This window comes from Mobula birostris, chromosome 8 (assembly GCF_030028105.1).
Source record: "Mobula birostris isolate sMobBir1 chromosome 8, sMobBir1.hap1, whole genome shotgun sequence".
Lineage (NCBI taxonomy): Eukaryota > Metazoa > Chordata > Chondrichthyes > Myliobatiformes > Myliobatidae > Mobula > Mobula birostris.
In genome coordinates, this window is record NC_092377.1 from 127,634,315 (window position 1) to 127,656,692 (window position 22,378).

General features: G+C 51.4%; 1 protein-coding gene and 1 long non-coding RNA gene across 2 annotated transcripts in view; both read right to left on the minus strand.

Moving 5' to 3' along the window:
- Window positions 1–2,060: 2,060 nt before the first annotated feature.
- Window positions 2,061–5,630, minus strand: LOC140202317 (uncharacterized). The gene is made up of 3 exons (XR_011887071.1): window positions 5,485–5,630; window positions 2,994–3,026; window positions 2,061–2,103 (listed from the first exon to the last, which is right to left on the minus strand). It is a non-coding gene; the product is annotated as an uncharacterized lncRNA (long non-coding RNA).
- A 14,240-nt stretch (window positions 5,631–19,870) lies between these two features.
- hpn (hepsin) overlaps window positions 19,871–22,378 on the minus strand; it is a 95,838-nt gene continuing 93,330 nt past the window's right edge. Inside the window, exon 18 of the mRNA XM_072266201.1 lies at window positions 19,871–22,075. Within this exon, the coding sequence (XP_072122302.1) occupies window positions 22,056–22,075 (20 nt within the window). The 3' untranslated portion in view covers window positions 19,871–22,055. The remainder of the gene's footprint in view (window positions 22,076–22,378) is intronic.

A 22,378-nucleotide genomic window follows, 5' to 3' on the forward strand; every position in this document is an offset into this window, starting at 1 on the left:
GCCGCTCTATAACTGTAACACTTTACTCTGCATCAGAGGGAACAGCACAGGAACAATGTTGTGTCAAACCAATTAAATTAGTGATCAAATGGCCAATCAACTAATCTCTTCTGCCTACACAATGTCCATATCCTTCCATTTGCCTCACATTTATATTCTCATAAAAACATCTCCCAATTTGATCTGCCTCCACCACCAGCCCAGACAGTGCATTCCAGGCACCGACCACTTCTGTAAAAAACTTGCCTGAACTTCCTCCTTCTCACCTTAAATGCATGATCGTCGGTATTAGACATCTGAACTCCTGGACAAAGATACTGTCTGTCCATCTATTGTTGCATCTCATCATCTTATAAACCTCTATCCCTGCCCTCCCCTCGACCCCCAACACTCCAGAGAAAACAACCCAAGTTTGTTCAACCTCTCTTTGTAGCTCATGCCCTCTAATCGAGGCAGCATCCTCGTAAACCTCTTCTGCACCCCCTCCAAAACCTTGAGGCCCTTCCTGTAATGCTTTGACCGGTTTCCCTTGCACTACGTCCATACCCTGATGTGATGAAATGATTCGTGTGGATGGTATGCAAAACAGTTTTTCACTGGACCTGATTTTCCCTGTAGAAGTGGGATGCAGGGGATTCGTTGCTACATCTGCAATCAGTCTATTGAAGAAGATGGATGTGAGGGGTCACTCCCTCCAACAAGCAATCAAGTCCTTGTCAAATGCAGCAGAAGAAAGCAGCAATTGGATTTGGATTAAAAGGAAAGACAACAACTGGGCTGCACGATGAAGACAGGAGGGTATGAAACTGAGGGGGGAGTATCTGGGATGCCAGGTAGCACCATTGAGCCCTCTGGAGACATCGTGGGCTTATCAACGAAACATCAAAGAAGGAAGGTGCCCACCTGATGACCCCAATGACGTACCTACCCTCCTTCCTTGTCACCACTCCAAGCCCATTGCCAACATCGAGAGTGCCAGCTTACCACAGGGATGGAAACATCAAGTCCTAGTAGCTACACTACTGTACGTGTGACAATAAGAAACCGATTTACCGATCTTTAGCCGCATCCGTCTCCCTGCGTCTTATCTATGTGTGTCCTTTTGCGCAATAGACCAACATTCCAGCACCTCCATCTCTGACCCCTCCTGCTTCTCTGAGCCACTGTGATCAGCCCCCACACAGAACAATGGAGGGTTCCAGGATCCCATTAAGGGCTTGATATTGGCCCCTACACCTTTTCCTGTCCTTATAAAGCCCACTCTGGCCTCCACACCTTCCCTCTAGCTCTGTAACACCCTCCAAACCCCTTACATGCCTCCTCATATCTTGACCATCTCCGGCCCCTACACCCTCTAACCTCTACGCCCCTCCCTGTCTCTGTGACCCCTTCTGAATCTACACCCCGCCCTGTTTCTGCGACCCCCTCCACCCCTCCCTACACTCCTCTCTCTCTCTCTATAACTCTCTCCAAGCCCTCTACTCCAATGTCCTCTGGCCCCCAACTCTGTAAGCCCATCACAGAGTGGGAAACAGAAGATTCCCTATCCCTGTCTCAGTGATGGTGTTCCCACCATCAACATTCCGGAGGTCACCACTGACCAGGAACTCAACCGGACCAGCCACGGATACTCTGAGGTTACAAGGATGGATCAGAGCCAGGGGTTCCCAGGGAGAGTGACTCACCTCCTGACACCCCAAGCCTTGCACCCCACCCCCCATCTACAGGTCAGGAGTGGATGGGACACTCCTCACTTCCCAGGGTGGAGTTAGTCCATACACTCCACATCCGTCACATTCCCCATCACCCGACTGCAGGTCAGGAGTGTGATGGGACACTCTCCATTTGCCTCTTCCCGAAACCGGAGACTCCAAGAGCACTTTCAGGCCTGTGGTTCCTCAGCCTGAACCCTCACAATTTGCAGCACCCTCCCTGGGAGCAGAGGTCAGTGGGGGGATAGTTGGGGAATGAAGGGATGAGGATGGCAGGGGGAGGGAGGAAGAATCTGTGCCAGAGAAGACAACTCACTCAAGGCGATGATGATGCCAGCAACGAACAAGACAATGGACAGGATGAGTCCCGTGGTCCGGACAGTGTCGTAATCTGCAGAGAGAGCCCAAGGCCGTAAGGGGACAGTTAGGCAGAATTCAGGTCCCACACAGGATGTCGCTGTCCACCATTCCTAAAGTGAACTGGTTTCATATCCCCAGTGCGCGCATGTGTGTGTGTGTGTGTGTGTGTGTGTGTGTGTGTGTGTGTGTGTGTGTGTGTCTGTGTGTGTGTGTGTGTGTGTGTGTGTGCGTGTGTGTGTGCGTCTGTCTATCTGTGTGTGTGTGTGTGTGTGTGTGTGTGTGTGTGTCTGTGTGTGTGTGTGTGTGTGCGTGCGCGTGTACGTGTGTGAGAGAGAGAGAGATCTGTCACTCAATGAGGGTCTGTGTGTGTCTGTGTGTGTGTGTGTGTGTGTGTGTGTGTCTGTCTGTCTGTGTGTGTGAGAGAGAGAGACCTGTCACTCAGTCAGGGTCAGTGTGTGTGTGTGTGTGTGTGTGTGTCTGTCTGTGTGCATGTGCTTGTGTGTGTGTGTGTCTGGGTCTGTCTGTGTGTGTGTGTGTGTGTGTGTGTGTGTGTGTGTGAGAGAGAGAGACCTGTCACTCAGTCAGGGTGTGTGTGTGTGTGTGTGTGTGTGTGTGTGTGTGTGTGTGTGTCTGTGTGTGTGTGTGTGTCTGTCTGTCTGTCTGTCTGTGTGTGTGAGAGAGAGAGAGAGAGAGAATCCTGCCCCAGTCAGAGTCAGTGTGTGTGTGTGTGTGTGTGTGTGTGTGTGTGTGTGTGGATGTCTGCGTGTGTGTGTGTGTGTGTGTGTGTGTGTCTGTGTGTGTGTGTCTGTGTGTGTGTGTGTGTGTGTGTGTCTGTGTGTGTGTGTCTGTGTGTGTGTGTGTGTGTGTGTGTCTGTGTCTATGTTCTACTGCGGGTTTCTCAGGAGGTGATGGATGACTTACCATAAGCGAACTGCTCGTTGTTAGTGGAGATGACTGGAAATGGAAGGAAAGGAGAAATCATCAATACATCGTCTCTTTATCTCAGTCTGCCTTGCGCTCTTCCTGTCACTGCGCACTTTACCGCACATTCCCACCGCCTGCAGACGTTCCCCTGGGACATCCCAGTCGATTCTGCAGAGAAATCTCCCTGCAGATGGTAAATGAATTCATCACCTCCCAGACACTGGGTTAGAAACCCGGGCCAACACTAGTAACATCCAACTCTGTGGTGTTCCGCATTCCCCACCACCCCTCCCCTCCATCTTCTCTGCTCCTCCGAACAACCCGTCACCACCACTCACTCTTTCTCCCTCTCACTCTCCCCTTTCCCTCTTTGCCTCTCCCCCATCTCTCTCTCGCTCTCCCTTCCACATCTCTACCTCCTCCCTCTCTTTGCCTCTCCCGCTCTCACTGATCTTTCCCACTCCCCTTTCACTTTCCCTCCCTCCCTCTTTCCCGTTTCTTACTGCCTCTCTCTCCAACACTTTCTCTCCATGCCTTCCCCCGCAATTCTTCATCTCTTCCCCGTCGTTTCCCCTCCACTCTTTCCCCTTTCTCTCCCTTTGCTTCCTTTCCCATCTCCCCCTCTCTCAGTCCTCTTTCTTACTGCCTCTCTCTACCACCACCTTCTCTCCTTACTGTCTGCGCCAGCAAAGGGGAATCGAAGCACAGGTTTAAGATGAGAGGGAAGAGATTAATAGGAATCTGTGGGGCAAAAGTTGTCCACTCAGGGTTGGTATGGTCTGTATATGGAACGAGCTGCTTGAGGAGGTGGTTGAGACGGATACATTAACTACATTTGGATACAAGGATAGGAAAGGTTAGAGGGCTACGGGACAAACTCGGGCAAATGCGATAACCTGAGACGGGAATCTTGGTCGGCACGGACCAGTGGGCCGAAGGGCCTGTTTCTCTGTTGTGTGACGTGATTACTTTCTCACTCTCCCCCACCCAGTCTCTGCTCCCTACCACTCCCTCCCTCTCTCTTCCCCCAGTCTCTGCTCCCTACCACTCCTTCCCTCTCTCTCCCCCCACCCAGTCTCTGCTCCCTACCACTCCCTCCCTCTCTCTCCCCCCAGTCTCTGCTCTCTACCACTCCCTCCCTCTCCCTCCACCCCACCCAGTCTCTGTTCCCTACCACTCCCTCCCTCTCTCTCCCCCAGTCTCTGCTCCCTACCACTCCATCCCTCTCCCTCCCCCCCACCCAGTCTCTGCTCCCTACCACTCCCTCCCTCTCTCTCCCCCAGTCTCTGCTCCCTACCACTCCCTCCCTCTCTCTCTCCCCAGTCTCTGCTCCCTACCACTCCCTCCCTCTCTCCCCCCACCCAGTCTCTGCTCCCTACCTCTCCCTCTCCCTCCCCCCTACCCAGTCTCTGCTCCCTACCACTCCCTCTCTCCCCCACCCAGTCTCTGCTCCCTACCACTCCCTCTCTCCCCCCACCCAGTCTCTGCTCCCTACCACTCCCTCCCTCTTTCTCTCCCCAGTCTCTGCTCCCTACCACTCCCTCTCCCTCCCCCCCACCCAGTCTCTGCTCCCTACCATTCCCTCTCTCCCCCCACCCAGTCTCTGCTCCCTACCACTCCCTCTCTCCCCCCACCCAGTCTCTGCTCCCTACCACTCCCTCCCTCTCTCCCCCCAGTCTCTGCTCCCTACCACTCCCTCTCTCTCCCCCCCACCCAGTCTCTGCTCCCTACCACTCCTTCCCTCTCTCCCCCCAGTCTCTGCTCCCTACCACTCCCTCTCCCTCCCCCCTACCCAGTCTCTGCTCCCTACCACTCCCTCTCCCCCCCCACCCAGTCTCTGCTCCCTACCACTCCCTCCCTCTCTCCCCCCATCCAGTCTCTGCTCCCTACCACTCCCTCCCTCTCTCTCCCCCCAGTCTCTGCTCCCTACCACTCCCTCTCTCCCCCCACCCAGTCTCTGCTCCCTACCACTCTCTCCCTCTCTCCCCCCAGTCTCTGCTCCCTACCACTCCCTCTCCCTCCCCCCCACCCAGTCTCTGCTCCCTACCACTCCCTCCCTCTCTCTCCCCCCAGTCTCTGCTCCCTACCACTCCCTTCCTCTTTCTCTCCCCAGTCTCTGCTCCCTACCACTCCCTCCATCTCTCCCCCCCACCCAGTCTCTGCTCCCTACCACTCCCTCTCCCTCCCCCCCACCCAGTCTCTGCTCCCTACGCTCCCTCTCTCCCCCCACCCAGTCTCTGCTCCCTACCACTCCCTCCCTCTCTCCCCCCACCCAGTCTCTGCTCCCTACCACTCCCTCCCTCTCTCCCCCCCACCCAGTCTCTGCTCCCTACCACTCCCTCTCTCTCCCTCCCCGGCCGGCCGGCCGCAGCCTGTGTCAGTGCGGAGCTGCCGGTGCCGGTGCAGTGCGGACGGACGGGGTTTTGCGCAGCCTGGCTGCGGTTGTTCTGCCGCAGAGCCGCTCCCAGCCCCTGCACTCGCTCCGCACCTGCACTGCAGAGGCTGCCTGCAGCGAACCCCGTCCGGAGAAGGCCGCCGGCGGCAGGAGATCTTCCCGCATCCGTCCTCCGAGGAGCCCACCGACCAGAGCGGCAGGGGAGAGGGTGCCTGATAGTTACTGACACATCGCCGGTTCACACCATCTCTCTCTCTCTCTCACACACACACACACACACACACAGTGGAACAGACTTACATAGGCACACACCACCAACTAGACACTCTAACTACACTAACACACACGCACAGTACCTCACTTTAACACACATGATCTCTCTCTCTCTCTCTCTCTCTCACACACACACACACACACACACTACAGAAGTGGCGCACTTTTACCCGAACGCTATTAGATAGATGCACTCGTGAACGCACATCACACTCGGTGCTCACGAGGACACACTTGCACGGGAGATCACCAAACACACACACATCCCATTATGCTCACTCTCTCCCGGAACGCTTGCACACTCGATCACCTGCTCCTTGCACTGCACACTAGTGTTCTTGCACACTCATGGAAGCCCCCCACGCATTGGTATCCCTCAGACCTTTCCAAGCCATGTACCTGTCTAAATGTCTTTCAGGCGTTGGAATCGGACCCATCTCGACCACTCTAATATATTTTCCTGTACCATGAGAATTTCAGCTAATTCGCCTCTCTACAATTTGACCCCCTCACCTCCCTGTTTCACTTCATCCACGCCACTAACCCCGCCAGGCGATGGATATTCAATGGGTAGGGGAAGGAAACCCCACCCAGCACCTGGGAACTCTGTTCCTCTGGGACTGAAGGGGCAACCATGTTGTGGAGGCTGTTCTGCCCATCTGGTCTATGCTAGCTCATTGAGAAATCCCACTAATTTCCTAGTCAGGAAAGGAAGGATGTGGAAGCTTTAGAGAGCGAGCAGAGGAGATCCACTGGGATGAAAAAGCATGTCTTATAAGGATAGGTTGAGTGAGCTGGGGCTTCTCTCTTTGGAACGAAGGAGGCTGAGAGCTGGATTGATAAAATGATAAGGGGTATAGATCGAGTGGAGAGCCAGAGACTTTCCCAGAGTGTAAATAGATGACATGAGGGCCATGATTTCAGGAAAGTATAGGGGAACATGAGAGGTAGGTTTTTATACAGAGAGTGGCAGCTGTGTGGAACACGCTGCAAGTGTAGAAGCAAATACATCAGGGACATTGAATAGATGGGCACATACAGTAGAGAATGGTGGGCTGAGTGGGAGGGAAAGGTTGGATTGATCTTGAGTAGGTTAAAAGGTCGGCACAACATCGTGGGCCGAATGGCCTGTACTGTTCTGTCTTCCTCTACCTCCTCCGCCCCTCCCATTCTCCCCCTTCCCTATAAACATCATGGGGGCAACTCACAGCAGCCGATTAACCTACCAATGACCCCCACGTGGCTTCCTTTTTGGGGACGTGGGAAGAAACGGGGGCACACAGGGTGACAGGGAGAATGTGTAAGGCGCACACAGACAGGAGGTCACAATCAGATCCAGATCCCCAGAGCTTTAGGCCAGCGGCCCTACCCCCCTGTGCCATTAAGCCAACCCCTCCTTTTCCATCTTAGCATTAACTATAGATCTATATTATCTAACCTCCGAGCCGAAAAGTTAATCAATTAAATTAATTGTTTATTAATTATAGACTATTTATTATTAACATACTATTAATTATTAATGAACGACTCCATAGTGATCAGAATACTCAGTCCCATTTGACAGCATTCGTCTGGGCTGGCAGAACAGACTCGATGGGCCAAATAGCCTAATTCTGCTCGATGGTCTAAACCTTCCCGATCCACGTCCCTGTCTAAATGTCTTTCGAGCGTTGTAATTGGACCTGCCTCAACCACGCTAACATATTTCCCCGTACCCTGGATTTTTCAGCTAAGTCATCTCTCCACCTACATATCTGACCACAGAAGAATACACGTCCGACCTAGTTACTCTTAAAAAATAAATCTAATCAGAGCAGCTCCATTCTTTAATGTATGCACATATTTCCAGTACTGTCTAGCCCAATTTTTGCACCCCTTAAACTGGAGAATAGACCATATCTAAGCGGTCAACTTGTCTCCATTTCCAACACTGGCCTATTTTGTATCCTCCTTATTCTCCACAACAGATCACACCTACATACTCAATATACAACCATTCCCTACCCAGAATTTCCAGGGATGCCTCGCCGACTTCGTCCACCACCTATACACCACAATACAGACCGTATTGTATCATACCGGTGAAGGGTCACAGCCTGAAACGTCACCAGTTTATTCCCCTCCATAGATGCTGCCTGACCTGCTGAGTTCCTCCAGCATTTTGTGTGTGTTGTACAGGACCTGCAGTTTCTGCAAAATCTCTTGTGTGTATAATATATTCCCACTATATAACCATTCCCCAGCCATAACATTTTCCGTTGGCTAGTCATAGGGAGCACCAGGGTGACTATGTGGTGAGACTACTCTATACAGACTCACAGTCGCAGTGTGCCACAGCTTGGAAAGAGGCCATCTGGCCCAACTCATCACTGCTGTCCCATTTACCTGCACTTGGTTTTTATCCTTCCAAACCATTCCTGTCCAGGTTCAAGGAAAGCTTCTACCCCACTGTTAACGGAACAATCCCCTGGTACAATAAGATGGGCTCGTCACTTCACAATCTGCCCCGTGGTGGCCTTTGTACGTTACTGTCTGCCTGCATTTCACACCCTCTGTAACTAGAGCACTCTATTCCGCATTCTGTCATTGCTTTGCCTTCTTCTACCTCAACGTAACGTCGGGATCTGTCTGGACAGTATGTAGGACAAGTTTTCAATTGTCCCTCAGCACGTGTGACAATAGTAAACAAACGTGTTAATTATCCACGTACCCGTCCTTTAAATGCTAGAATTATAATTTCAGGTTCAGATTTATAAATTTATTTATCACATGTACATCAAAACACAGAGAGAAATGTTCCATTTGACCAGCTCCCACCTGTTCTTATTCCATAAACCCACCATCCTCTGTGTGAAAAAAAATTCCCCTTTAACTCTTTCCCCTCTTATCTCTGCCTCACCCGTGCTTTAGACCCGATAACAGTGCGATAGAAACTGTCCTTGAACCACTATTAGCTGAGTTTTAGACCCCCCCCCCCTATCCTGGGGGAGAAAGACTGTGACCTTATCTATTAGGGTTTTATAAACCCCTCAACCTCCTTTGCGCCGGGGAAACAGACCCAGCCTCTCCAGTCGCGGTAAGATCCTCATGAATCTCGGGACAACCCATGCTGTTTAATTCCCCTGAATGGCACACACTCCGCTGTGCGCCTTCCATAACCATTCCACGTCCTGCACCCCTACATGTGGCGTGTTTAGCTCACAGCTCATGTTAACGCTGGAATACGCTGATGTCACGGCCAAGGAATGCTCACCAATGCCTCTACTACCTCGAGAGACTAAAGGAATTTGACCCTCGCCAATCTTTATCAATGCACCACAGAAAGGATCCATCCGGATCCCTCACGGCTTGCTACGACAACTGCTCTGCCCGTGACCATGAGGAACACGGGACACAGCTCAGCGCACCGCTGAAACCAGACTCCCCATTGTGAACTCTCGCTTCACTTCCCGCTCCCTCAGTAGTAACGCAGCCAGCATTATCAAAGACCCCACCTCCCCACGCCCCAACCCACGAGCATCCTCTCTTCTCCCTCCTCCCATCGGGCAGAAGGTACAAAAGCCTGAAAGAACGCACCACCCGGCTTAAGGACACTGTTATCATACTCTTGTATGATCAGATGGACTCCTGGCCTCAAAATGTACCTTGTTATAATCCTCCACTTTATGGTTTACCTGCTTTGCGCTTTTCTGTAGCTGCAACACTTTATTCTGCACCCTGTTATTGTTTTACCTTGTTCTCTCAGTGCGCTGTGTAATGGTCTGATCTGTATAAAGAGAATGCAAGACAAGCCTTTCACTGTTTCCCGGTATATGTGATAATTATAACCCAAACCAAACGTAAGGCACAATATCTCGGAATGACTGCAGTTCCTGCTATTTGACTCTCTGCCAACACCACGCTGCATGCTTAAACTCTTGTGTGGTGCAGCGTGTAGAAACACCACCTCACGGCTCCGGAGACGCGGGTTCGATCCAGGTCTCCGCCGCTGAACTTTACGCGCCCCCTGGGCTCTGCACCCCGAGAAAAGGAGATGTGATTACTTGGGTGGGTGGGAGGGGGGAGCGGTGTTGGTGGGAATGTGGTGGCGATGGGGAATAACCCCGCAGGTGAATGGTGAATTAGCGAAAGTTGATCAGGGTCAAATGGGATCGTCTCTTTGGAGCTGGCATGTGTACAATGGGCTGAACGATCTCCTCCTGAGCTGTTCTCTTTAACTGGAGACTATGATGTTTGCCCAATTATATAAATTATTTTCTCCCTCCCACCCACTTCCTCCTACTCACTCTCCTCTCCCCCTCTCCTTTAGTCCTTCTCTCTCCCTATCTCATTTTCTCTATCCATTCATCCCTTCTCCAATTCTGTCTCCCTCTCTTTCCCCTCTCTCCACCTCCCACTCTACCTCTCCCCTTCTTCTTCTCCCATCTTCCCTCTCCACCCCCCCCGCTTTCTGTCACTCTCTCCTCTTCTCCCAAACTCACATTCTCACTCTCTTCCATACTCCACCTCTCTCCTTTTCCCCTCTGTCTCCTCTTCATCCCCTCTCTTCTCCATTCTTCCCCTCTCCCTCTATCCTTCCCTCTCCCCTCTTTCCCCCTCTCATCCTCTCTCCATCTTCTCCCCTCCTTCCTCCTCTTCCCCTTCCTTCCTCCTCCTCTCGTTCCCTCCTTCTCCCTCCCACTCCTCCCTCTCCCTCCGTCTCGCTGTTCCCGCGTGAACACTGCAGGAGAGATTGTGGGCAATTCCTCCGCACAGGTCCTCACACATTTTCCCAAAGAACGAGAAACACCGCGACTCTCGCTCGGGGGCTTTACCTGGTGCGGTATTTCATAGCTCAGTAGGGGAGGGAAATAGCGAGAGCACGAGTGGGAATTCGCCGTGGAAGTCCACAACGCTGTTTTGTCCCCCACACTTCAAAATTAAATCATTTTCAAGAAAAAAAGATTTGCAACTTACTCTCAGTCTTGCTTACAGAATGTCCGGACATCTTGGCCGTGTGTGTGGGTTTCTCTCTCTCTCTCTCTTCTTCCGATTCTCTCTCTCTCTCTCTCTCTGTCTTTCCTGGATCTCCCAGTTAACTTAAATGCCGCACCGCTCCGCTCACAGACTACAGGCTCCAGGAAACGAGAACGTCTCAATCTGGAGAAGCCCGATAACACACACACGCGCGCACACACACACACACACGCACACACACGCGCGCGCGCGCGCACACACACACAGAGCTGTCACTGATGGGAACGCCCTCGATTGATTAGTGAAGATCGAGTAGCGGTTCTCAGCGGGACAGGGTCGTCCCCTGCGGTGAGTGAGACTTCCCACACTCCGCACACACAGCGCAGAGCGGGGTGCGCGAAGCAACGGGGACCCGCTTGTACCTGCACGCAGCTGATTTGTAAAACAACCACACGTCGCGACTGCGTTTACTACTGGGCGGCTTACACTGCATAATGTGGAATCTCAGAAAAGGCTGACACTTGCTCTGTGTCTGACCCCGGGAGTGTGTGATGGGATCGTGTAGTACTGAGTCTGAGCGTGCGATGGGACAGTGTGGAGGGAGATTCGCGCTACGTCTAACCCCGGGAGTGTGCATTGGGATAGCGTATAAAGAGCTTCATTCTGTGTCTCACCCAAGACCGTGACATAGGATGATGTAGGGGGAGCTTCACTCGGGGTCTGACCCCGGGAGTGTGTAATCGAGCAGTGTGGAGGGAGCTTCACTCTGTGTCTGACCCCGGAGTGTGTGATGGGACGGTGTGGAGGGAGCTTCACTCTGTGTCTGACCCTGGGAGTGTGTGATGGAACGGTGTGGAGGGAGCTTCACTCTGTGTCTGACCCTGGGAGTGTGTGATGGGACGGTGTGGAGGGAGCTTCACTCTGTGTCTGACCCCGGGAGTGTGTGATGGAACGGTGTGGAGGGAGCTTCACTCTGTGTCTGACCCCGGGAGTGTGTGATGGGACAGTGTGGAGGGAGCTTCATTCTGCATCTGACCCCAGGAGTGTGTGATGGGACGGTGTGGAGGGAGCTTCACTCTGTGCCTGACCCTGGGAGTGTGTGTTGGGATGGTGTGGAGGGAGATTCACTCTGTTTCTGACTCCGGAAGTATGTGATGGGATGGTGTGGAGGGAGATTCACTCTGTGTCTGACCCCGGGACTGTGCGATGGGACAGTGTGGAGGGAGCGTAACTCTGTGTCTGATTGTGTGATGGAACGGTGCGGAGGGAGCTTAACTCAGTGTCTGACCCCAGGGTGTCTGGAGAGACCGAGGAAGTGCTCTATTGCAGGAAAGTAGCGGAGAGAGATTCGCACGGCGGGTGGGGCGGTGAGGAGGGAGCGCCAGTACATTACACTGACTCCTTCAGACTGCAGTGAACTCCGTCCTCCACCAGCAGATGGCGGTGTTGTACCGTCTCCGGTTTCCTGTGACTGTCTCCGGTTCTTCGGATACAGTGTTCGGGGACAGCAAGATCCCACAGCCAGCCACTCACATCACCTTTGGTAAGTGGTAAACACCCGCTGGGTCTTTTGCTTGGACCCAAAAGGGCTTTTGGAGATATTTAGGGAAAGATAGGATGTTTGAGAGTATGAGGGGAGAGGGATGGGGAAAGGAGAGAGTGTGATAAAGTGTGAATGGAGAGGAGGGGCTTGAGAGTAGAGAGCGAAGAGAAATAAAGGGAAAGGTGGGAGAGGGAAGCGAATGGGATAGTCGGGAGTGAGGGAAAGGGAGGGGGAAGAGAATGGGATAGTCGGGAGTGAGGGAAAGGGAGAGGGAAGAGAATGGGATAGTCGGGAGTGAGGGAAAGGGAGGGGGAAGAGAATGGGATAGTCGGGAGTGAGGGAAAGGGAGGGGGAAGAGAATGGGGAGACAGTGGGATAGAAAAGGGGGGAGGAAGGGGAAGACAGGGAGGGAAGAGAAAGGGATGGGAGGAAGAGAGTGGGGAAAGGAGGAGTGAGTGAGGGAAAGGGAGGGAGAGTGGGGAGAAAGGGGAGAGGAAGAGATGGAGGGAGAGGGGAGATGAAGAGGGAGATAAGAGAGGGTAGGAGGGGGGGGAGAGGGGGAGAGGGGGAGAGAGGGAGAGAGGAGATAGAGGGAGAGAGAAGAGGGAGAGTGGGAGAGAGGGAGGGAAGAGAGGAGAGATGTGACTGTGGAGAGGATAGGGTGAGAGAGGGAGTGGGAGGGAGAGGAGGAGAGGGTGGGAGAACAGGAGGAGAGAGAGGAGATATGTGACAGTGAGGAGGATAGGGTGCAAGAGGGCGAAGGCTTGAAGAGAGGGCAATGAGGGGGGAGAGGGGAGGTGGCCCGGTTGGGGGATGAGGGAGGAAAAGAGAGAAAGCAGAGAGAGGGAAAGAGAATGAGTCAGAGCAGAGACAGCGTCCCATTGGTGTGAGGGAGCAACAACTCGTAGACACAGCCTTGCTTCAAGCTCATTCCTGGGATCCGAGTGCCTCTGGCTGTGCCAGCTTCTCTCCCCTAGCTCCTGCTGGCCAGTCTGACCTGTTTTCTTGCCCGCGATCCCTACTCTGGGGGGAGAGCAGAGTCCCGTCCAGAAGGGAGAGACCTGAGACAGGACAGGGAAGACTAGGTGTTGGCATCAGGGTAACAGTTGTGTGGGACCCTGGCTCTCCTAAACCAGAGTGACAGATAGATAGAACCCTGGCTCTCCTAAACCAGAGTGACAGATAGATAGAACCCTGGCTCTCCTAAACCAGAGTGACAGATAGATAGAACCCTGGCTCTCCTAATCCAGAGTGACAGATAGATAGAACCCTGACTCTCCTAAACCAGAGTGACACATAGATAGAACCCTGGCTCTCCTAAACCAGAGTGACAGATAGATAGAACCCTGACTCTCCTAAACCAGAGTGACAGATAGATAGAACCCTGGCTCTCCTAAACCAGAGTGACAGATAGATAGAACCCTGGTTCTCCTAAACCAGAGTGACAGATAGATAGAACCCTGGCTCTCCTAAACCAGAGTGACAGATAGATAGAACCCTGGTTCTCCTAAACCAGAGTGACAGATAGATAGAACCCTGACTCTCCTAAACCAGAGTGACACATAGATAGAACCCTGGCTCTCCTAAACCAGAGTGACAGATAGATAGAACCCTGGCTCTCCTAAACCAGAGTGACAGATAGATAGAACCCTGACTCTCCTAAACCAGAGTGACACATAGGTAGAACCCTGACTCTCCTCATCCAGGGTGACAGATAGATAGAACCCTGGCTCTCCTAAATTTGTTTCTGTAGCACTGAATTGGGTCTTGTCATTGACCACCCGGTCTAACAGACACAATCAGAAGAAGACACGTCAGCATCTTTCTTCGGAAGTTGAGAAGGTTCGCCTTGTCATTGAACGCTCTAACAAACTTCTACAGATGCGCTGCTGAGAATGTCCTGACTCTCTGCACCACGGTCTGGTACGGCAATTCAAAAGTGCAGGAACGTAACCAGCCGCAGAGAGTAGTGGACTGAGCCCAATGCATCACAGAACATCCTTCGACACCATTAATAGTATCTACAGGAGGTGCTGCTTCTGTAAGGCGGCGCCCATCACCAAAGATCCCCACCATCCAGGGCCATGCACTCTTCTCACAGGTCCCATTGGGCAGGAGATACAGGAGCCTGAACTCCCACAACACCAGCTTCAGGAACAGTTACTTTCCTTCAGCCAGTTGGTTCCTGAGCCAACCAGCACAACCCCAGTCACTGCCTATCCCAGCATGTGAAGACAGACTCCGGCGGACTGAGCGGGCGTGACCAATGGAAGGTCCAACGGTCAAGAAGGCAGTCTCTGCCGGTGTCGTGGAACGCGTGGAGCGGGACAAGACACAGAAGACGTCCTGGTCGTCCACTGCGCCTAGTCCCATCTCCAGCCGTCTAGACTCTGTCTTGCCGCTGGATACAGATGGGAATTGGGCAGAGAGAGTGAGGCTGACACTGCGCAACTCTCCCTCACATAAATCCAAATCAAGCGCTAGTCTCGACACATCAGTGGTGTGCAGGTCCTCATCGACGTCAATGATGGACGAACGTGGAATCATTGCCTCTGTAGAGCAGCACCGGGCCGAGTCCTGAACAGCCCGTGAGCCGATTGGTCACGACCTCAGTACACTGACCACGTTACACTAAAAGTTATTGACATTTATTTTGTTTTAATTGTTTTTCCTTATAAAATACCTTCTAATTTGTGCTTCTTGTGAATGTTGGGTCTCTGATACCGTGTGCCTGGGACGCTGCACCTGTGCACACACGGACTTGAGAGTCTGACAATGAACTTCAGTTCGACATTGGTGTTAACGCTTCCCCTCTCTCCCCCGTATCCTTGGGTCACGGGGCTATACTGCACAGGAGACCGGGTAAAGGGTCTCCAGCCAAGACATCGACTGTTGGTTTCCCTCCACAGACGCCGGCTGGTCTGCTGGGTTGCTCCAGCGTCTCGTGTCTGGCTCCGGGATCAATGCTCACTGGAACACATGCACCCGAACGTGGAACGATACTTGCTCCGCGAGAAACATCGCAGAAACCAAACTCCCCCCGTGCGCTCCGTCTACAGCTCCCACTGTCTCAGTAGTAAAGCAGCCAGCGTAATCAAAGGCCCCACCCACCCCAGACGTTTCCTTGTCTTCCGTTTCCTACCAGCCAGAGGATACAAAAGCTTGAAAGCACGCCCCTCCCGGCTGAAGAATAGATTCCGCCTTGCTCTAGAACAGACCCCCAGTATAATGAAGAGTACTCTCGACCTCTCGATCTTCCTCAGTATGACCCTGCAACCTGCGCTGCACTTTCTCAGTACCTGCATTCTGTTATTGTTCCCTTGCACTACCTCGATGGGCTGGTGTAATGAAATGAACCGTATAGTGGCGCTCGAAAAGAAAGTTTTTCACTGGACATCAGCACGTGTGAGGTTAATGAACCAATCCAATTTCGAATTTCCAATATCTGCAGTTTTTTTTTTATTTCCCTGTTTTGATATAATTACACTCCCATTCTAGGAACTGGTCTAAAAGAACCTTCTCCGAACTTCTCCCAGCACACAATTCCTTCAATAAGGAGACCAACACTGTACACACTAGGGTCACAGAAAGAGATCCATGAGCCGAACTCGTCCACGTCGAGTGTACCTAACAAAAACTGCATAAACACCGGTACAGTACTCTGTATGTCAGGTACTGTGTCGGTCAGGTACTCTGTGTCAGGCGCACTGTGTGTCGGGTACTCTGCGTGTCGGGTACATTGTGCGTCGGGTACTCACTGTGTCGGGTACTCTGCGTGTCGGGCACTCTCTGTCAGGTACTATGTGTCGGGTGCTCTATGTTGGGTACTCTGTGTCAGATACTATGTGTGTCGGGTACGCTGCGTGTCGGGTATGCTGCGTGTCTGATACTCTGCATGTTGGGTATACTCAGACTCCCAGACTCCATGTACATATGGCACACGCTCCCTTCCAGCCCACAGAAGCGACAAGCGGCTGAGAGATCTACGTCCAGTCTGGTGGGTGTGGCTGCTGGATATAGTTTACACTGCCAGGAAACAGGCCCTTCAGCCCAACTGATCCATACTGACCAAGATGCCCATCCGAGCCGGTCCGATTTGCCTGCATTGGGTCGATATCGCTCTTATCCATGCACCTGTCTTTTGAATGTTGTTCATGTAGAATACCCACCTCGGCCACTGCCTCTGGCAGCCCTTTCCACATATGAACCACCTTCTGGGTGAAGAATATTGCCCCTTTTAATCTGTACCCTCTGACCTTTAACCTGTGCCCTCGAGCTTCGGACTCCCTTACCCTGGGGATAAAGTCTGTGACCATCCACCTTATCTTTGCCCCTCATGGTTTTATAAACCTCTACAAGGTCACCCCTCGGCCCCGTTCACTCCAGGAAAAACAGTCCCAGCCTGGTCAGCCTCTCCTGATAACTCAATCCCTCCAATCCTGGTAACATCCTCGTGAATCTTCCCTGCACCCTCTCCAGCTTCATGACGCCAGTCCATAATCCTTTCCATCCGTCTACCTGTCCAAGTGTCTCATAAATGTTGGAACTGTGCCCGCACTCCCCTCGCTTTTCCCAATAGGACTTCAGGATGATGTAGGGATGGCTCCTGGCCTGGCAGCTTGCTCCACTCCTCAATCCCCGCCAAGCGCTCCCCCTGGAACGCAGAGGGGCAGAGCACGGAGGCAGGCCATTCGACCCGTCATGACGGTGCTGCCTGTGCGTCGTCCCTCTCTGTCTGTTCATGAACCTATCTGTCAGGCCCCAAAACTTTCTCAGACTCTGAGCCCCTTGGGTTTTTCACACAGAGAGTCGTGCAGTGCTGCCAAAGGCAGGTACGTTTAAGAAGCTTTTAGATAGGCACATGGATGGAAGGAAAATGGCAGGTTGTGCGGGAGAGAAGGGTTAGATTGGTCATGGAGTCGGCACAAAACTACTGGCTGAAGGGTCTCTACAGTTCTATGTTCTAAGCATCTTTATCATTTCTGCCTCCATCACTCCTCTCTGTGTGAAAAAAAACACTTCTGAAACCCATGCGCTCGGGACGAAGGTACCAGAGACTTCGGGACCCAAAACCACAAGGTTCAGTAACAGTTATTGCCCCTCGAAAAATCAGGCTCTTGAACCAGAGGGGATAACTTCACTCACCCCATCACTGAACTGTTCCCACAACCTATGGGCTCACTTTCAAGGACTCTTCGTCTCACAGTTCTCGATATTTATTATTGGTTTTTTTTGTCTTTTGCATTTGCAGTTTGCTGTCCTTTGCACATTGGCTGTCTGCCCAGTTGGCTGTGGCCTTTCATCGATTCTGTTGTTCCCTGGATTTGCTGTGAATGCCCACAAGGAAACAAATCTCAGGGTTATAAATGGGGAGATATATACACACACATACCCTGATGGACCTCTTCCTCACCCTCTCCAAAGCCCGCACAGCCTTCCTGAAATGCCATTGGCACTCAAGAATGACCTGTCTAAAGTTTCACACAATCCACTTGCCTGCAGCAGTTCCATCTCCCTCCTCATCGCCAGTGCCTCTTAAGCGTTGTGAGAGTTCATGTCTCCGCTAGATCCCCCGGCAACAAATTCCAGACCCCATGTGCACTCTGTGATGTCTCAGATTCCGTAAATCTCCTCCCTCTCCCGTTGAAACTGTGCCAGTTAGTTTTGCTCACCGCCACTCTGTGTGAAAAAAACAGGATGCCCTGCATATCTTCCCCCCCCCCCAACCCCCTTTAAATTCTTGTCCTCTATTAATCGATACTTCCACCCTGGGATAAAGATTCTCGTTGCCTACCCAATCTATCCTGTTAGCTTCCTCTCCCTCTTTCTCCACTCTCCACAGAAACAGGCCCTTCTGCCCACTTACTCCATGCTGACCCTCTGACACCAATGACATTTCATTCCCCATACACCCACCATCTGACTGAGGAGTAGAGGTTGAGGGATCCTGACAGAGGTTTATAAAGTTAGGAGAGGCACGGACAGAGTAGACAGCCAGTATATTTTACCCAGGGTTGAATTGTCTAATACTGTACCGAACAGAATCTATTGGGACGGGGGAGGAGGAGGAGGAGCGGGAGAAGGGGAGAAAGGGGGAGGGGAAAGGGGAGGAGGAGGGAGAGGAGGAGTGAAAGAGGGGAAAGTGGGGAAAGCGGAGGAGGAGGCAGAGGGAGAATGCCAATTGCTCCTCAGAACTGGACCACAAGAGGTGACGTGTACTTTCCTGTTTTGTGTCTCAGTAATTATAACCTTGTCTCCATAATCTTCCAAAACTGTAATCAGTCTGTTTCTTTTACAAGAGACTGTCTGGCTTGTTGGTGCCTTCACTTACATCGGCAGGTTCCAACTCTGGCAAACACTTTCAGGGGAACTGAGGGATCCCTGCTGATTTGGCCACAAGGTTTCACAATTGTCCACAGAGGACAGAAGTTTGTGATCAATGGGACTGATTCCTCCCAAAGGTCTGAGACCAGGGGCGTTCCACAGGGTTCTGTACTGGGACCTCTGCTGTTTTTATTAAATGACTTGAATGAGGTGGTGTCTGGTTGGGTTAGTAAGGTCGCAGACAGGACAAAGATTACTGGTGCTGGTCAGTCAGTCAGTAGTTGCTGTCCCGAATCCGGGGTTGGCAGCTATGCACCTCCATCTTCCTCGATCTTGCGCTCTTTTTCTGGCTTCAGCATAACCCAACCCAGTCCATTGCCTCACATTATCGTACCAAGTGGTTCGCTGCCTTCCTCTTTCCCTCTTTCCTTCTATCATTCCTTCCAATAACAATTTCTGCAATCCACCACCTCTTAACAAGTGCCCGGCATATTCCAGCTTCCTTTTCTGCACATTCTTCAGCAACTCCTTTTCTCTCCTCACTCTCTTCAACTCTTCCATATTACTGACCTTCATCACCCATCTAATTACCTGCATTCTCCTTGCTGGTCAGTTACAGCTTTATAAAGCTTAGGTTGAGCATTGCTTACAGATCTGGTTGTCCCTTTATAGGAGAGGATGCAGAAGAGGTCACCAGGATTCTGGCTGGATTAGAGAGCGTGAGTTAGAAGGAGGGGCTGGACAAACTTGGGTTGTTTTCTCTGGAGCAGCGGAGGCTGAGGGGAGACCTGAAGAAAGTTTGACTATTTATGACAAGCACAGATACAGTAGAAACAACGACTTCCTCGGGTTGGAAATGGCCAGTGCTAGAAGGCATGCACTTAACATGAGGTGGGAGCGTTCAAAAGAGATATGCGAGTAACACACACAAAACTCAGCAGGCTAGGCAGCACCTACAGAAAGGGGTAAGCGGTTGGTGTTTTGGGCTGAGACCCTTCACCAGGACTGGGAATAAATAGGAGAAGTGAGACTAAAAAGCATGTGAGGACTTCAGCATGCATGGTGAGTTGAAGGTCCTGTTCCAGTACTGTACTGTACTAGAATCTATGTTGCACAAATAACCGTGAAGACACTATTGTTTTAATCCCTCAGCTCACCAGAGTGTGTGAGCTTCACCGGGACAAGGGAGTGCAGATCTGTAATGTTCTGTCAACCCAGAGCAAAACTTCAATCAGTCCACACCAAGAACTCCATGCACAAGAGGTGCACAATCTCCATATTCCTGGGTCAGACCCACACCAGGAACACCGTGCACTGTTCCTGTCTCACATTTGAGAGCATTTTTGTAGAATGTTATTCATAATTAATGAAAAACTTGGAAACTATTAGCCAATCCCCATTTATTAGGTTAAATACAAGTGCATCACTTATTATAAATCATAAAACATTTAAGATTATTTTGTTAATTCACTATTACAGGAATTAAACATTGGGTACAGCAATTTAAAATGTGATAGAGATCAGTACAAAGTTTCTGCAAATCCCTGTCTCTCCTCACCACCATATATAACCTGTCCTCCCACATTCAATCCCAGCCACGTCAAACCATCAGCGCTGTTACAGTGGGTACACTGCAGTTACACTCTTCCACCACTTGGGGGTGTTTTGGAAGGCAGAGTGGATGAGACAGGTTATAACAAGAGTTGACGAGTAACAGTACGTAGATAGACAAAGGCACACAAATTTTCACGTTTATGCCATCACCATTTTTACTGAGGGACTATGCTTGCTGTTATTGATGGGCTAAGCCTGCTGTTAGTGGGAGAATTTGCTGGTGCTCCTTTAGGTGCCCCAGCCTGTTTAAATTGGTGCAAGACTACTTGCTACAGGCCACAAACAGTTGAAATTGACTCCGTAGTCAGAAAGCTAATACATCTAGTAGTTTCTGTAGATATACATCATATAAGGCATTGTACGCAGTAGATTATAGCAAAGTTGACCGTCTCCACGGTACTGTACCAGAGACTAGAGTGGACTCTGGACTGTCCTAACATACAACAGATACTGTCGCCTGCTTTCTCTCATATATACACACACACACACACACACACACACACACACACACACAGAGTCACTCACTCTCTCACATACACTCTCATACACACACTCCCTCACTCTCTCTCACACATACTCACTCTCTCACACACACACATTCTCACACTCTCTCTCTCTCACACACTCTTTCTCACACACACACTCTTTCACTCACACTCTCTCACACACACTCACTCTCACACACACACTCACTCTCACACTCTCTCACTCTTTCTCACACACACTCTCTCTCTCACACACACACACACACACACACTGTCACACACTCTCTCTCACACACTCACACACACTCCCACACTCTCTCTCTCTCTCACACACACACTCTCTCACACACACACTCTCACACACACACTCTCTCTCTCACACACACACTCTCTCACACACACACTCTCTCTCTCTCACACACACTCACACACACACACACACACTGTCTCTCACACACACTCTCTCTCTCTCTCACACACACACACTCACACACTAACACCTCTCTCATACACATAGCTTACTTTTATTTCCTCTCTCATAGTCTGGACTCTGCTCTTGTGCTCTCTGTCCCTGACTCCCTCATCGTCTCAATCTTTCTCTTCACACACACGTACGCTGACCATCAAACAGGTTGGGACCCCCCACCACACTGACACAAACAAATGCGCGTGCAATAAAGAAGCAACATTCACAGTTCTAGTCCACCAGAAAAGGGAGGAGGACTGGGCATGAGGCTAACAACCCCATCCCATAAAATCCCAGAGCTAACCACCCAGAATCACCAACCAAAGACCCAGGGACTTCATCCCTGTGAGAGGAAGGACTATGACTAGAAGACGTGTGGTGAAAGCCGCAAGTCCGTGGAAGCCACGGGGACGATCAACCTTCTATCATCCGGACCACCGCCTTGGTACACGGAGTGTAAAAGCCCCAGGGAGCCCGGCCAGAGAACGCCTGCTGATGCAACTTTGAAGCTGATCCCAAGAAGTTGGGTTGCACTTGGGGACAACCTCAAAGACTGGCCCAGGATAGAGGACCGTGCTGAGCTGCCATCAGCGGCCTGAGCCCCAGCAGGGGTGATGAGCCGAACCAACTAACTACTATTTCACAGTGCTGTACGGCGAGAAACACCACCAACCTTAACAATATCAGGAGAGACAAGCTGAAACAGATTTACAGTCTTTAATCACGATTATTAAAATAAGAAATGTCCACAGTGCAAATAGGAAATTGTACAGACAGCTTCTAAACAGTGATTACAACACACGCGTGCAGGGACACTACACACCAGGGCAGTCCTGTGCAACACAGGGTCACACATTTCTGCCCAACCCCAGGAAGACTGATTAGATACTTTGACGGGCACGGCACTTGGGAGCTGAACTGATTTTAAACAGGTAACACACACAGAACGTGTACACACTGGGAAAGTGCTTCTGGTCCTCTCTGTGGGAGATACAGGGTGGCTCTAACACTCAGTTGCGTCTCCTGTGAAGACAGAAATTCAAAAATTAGATGCGTGGCTTAGGGTCCAGTGGCATAGTGTCACCATAACCTCTCCCTCAAAAGAGTTGGCCATTGACTTCAGGAATGAGAACAGTGCACACGCTCCCGTCTGTAACAACGGTGCTGGGATCAAGAGGGACGAGGGCTTCGAGTCCCTAGGTGTCACCAATAGGCCCAACCATGTGGAAGAACGCTCACCAATTACATTTCCTCAGTAGATGAAGGAAATAGGCACTTCCCCATTGACCCTCACCAATTTTTACAGAAGCACCACAGGAAACATCC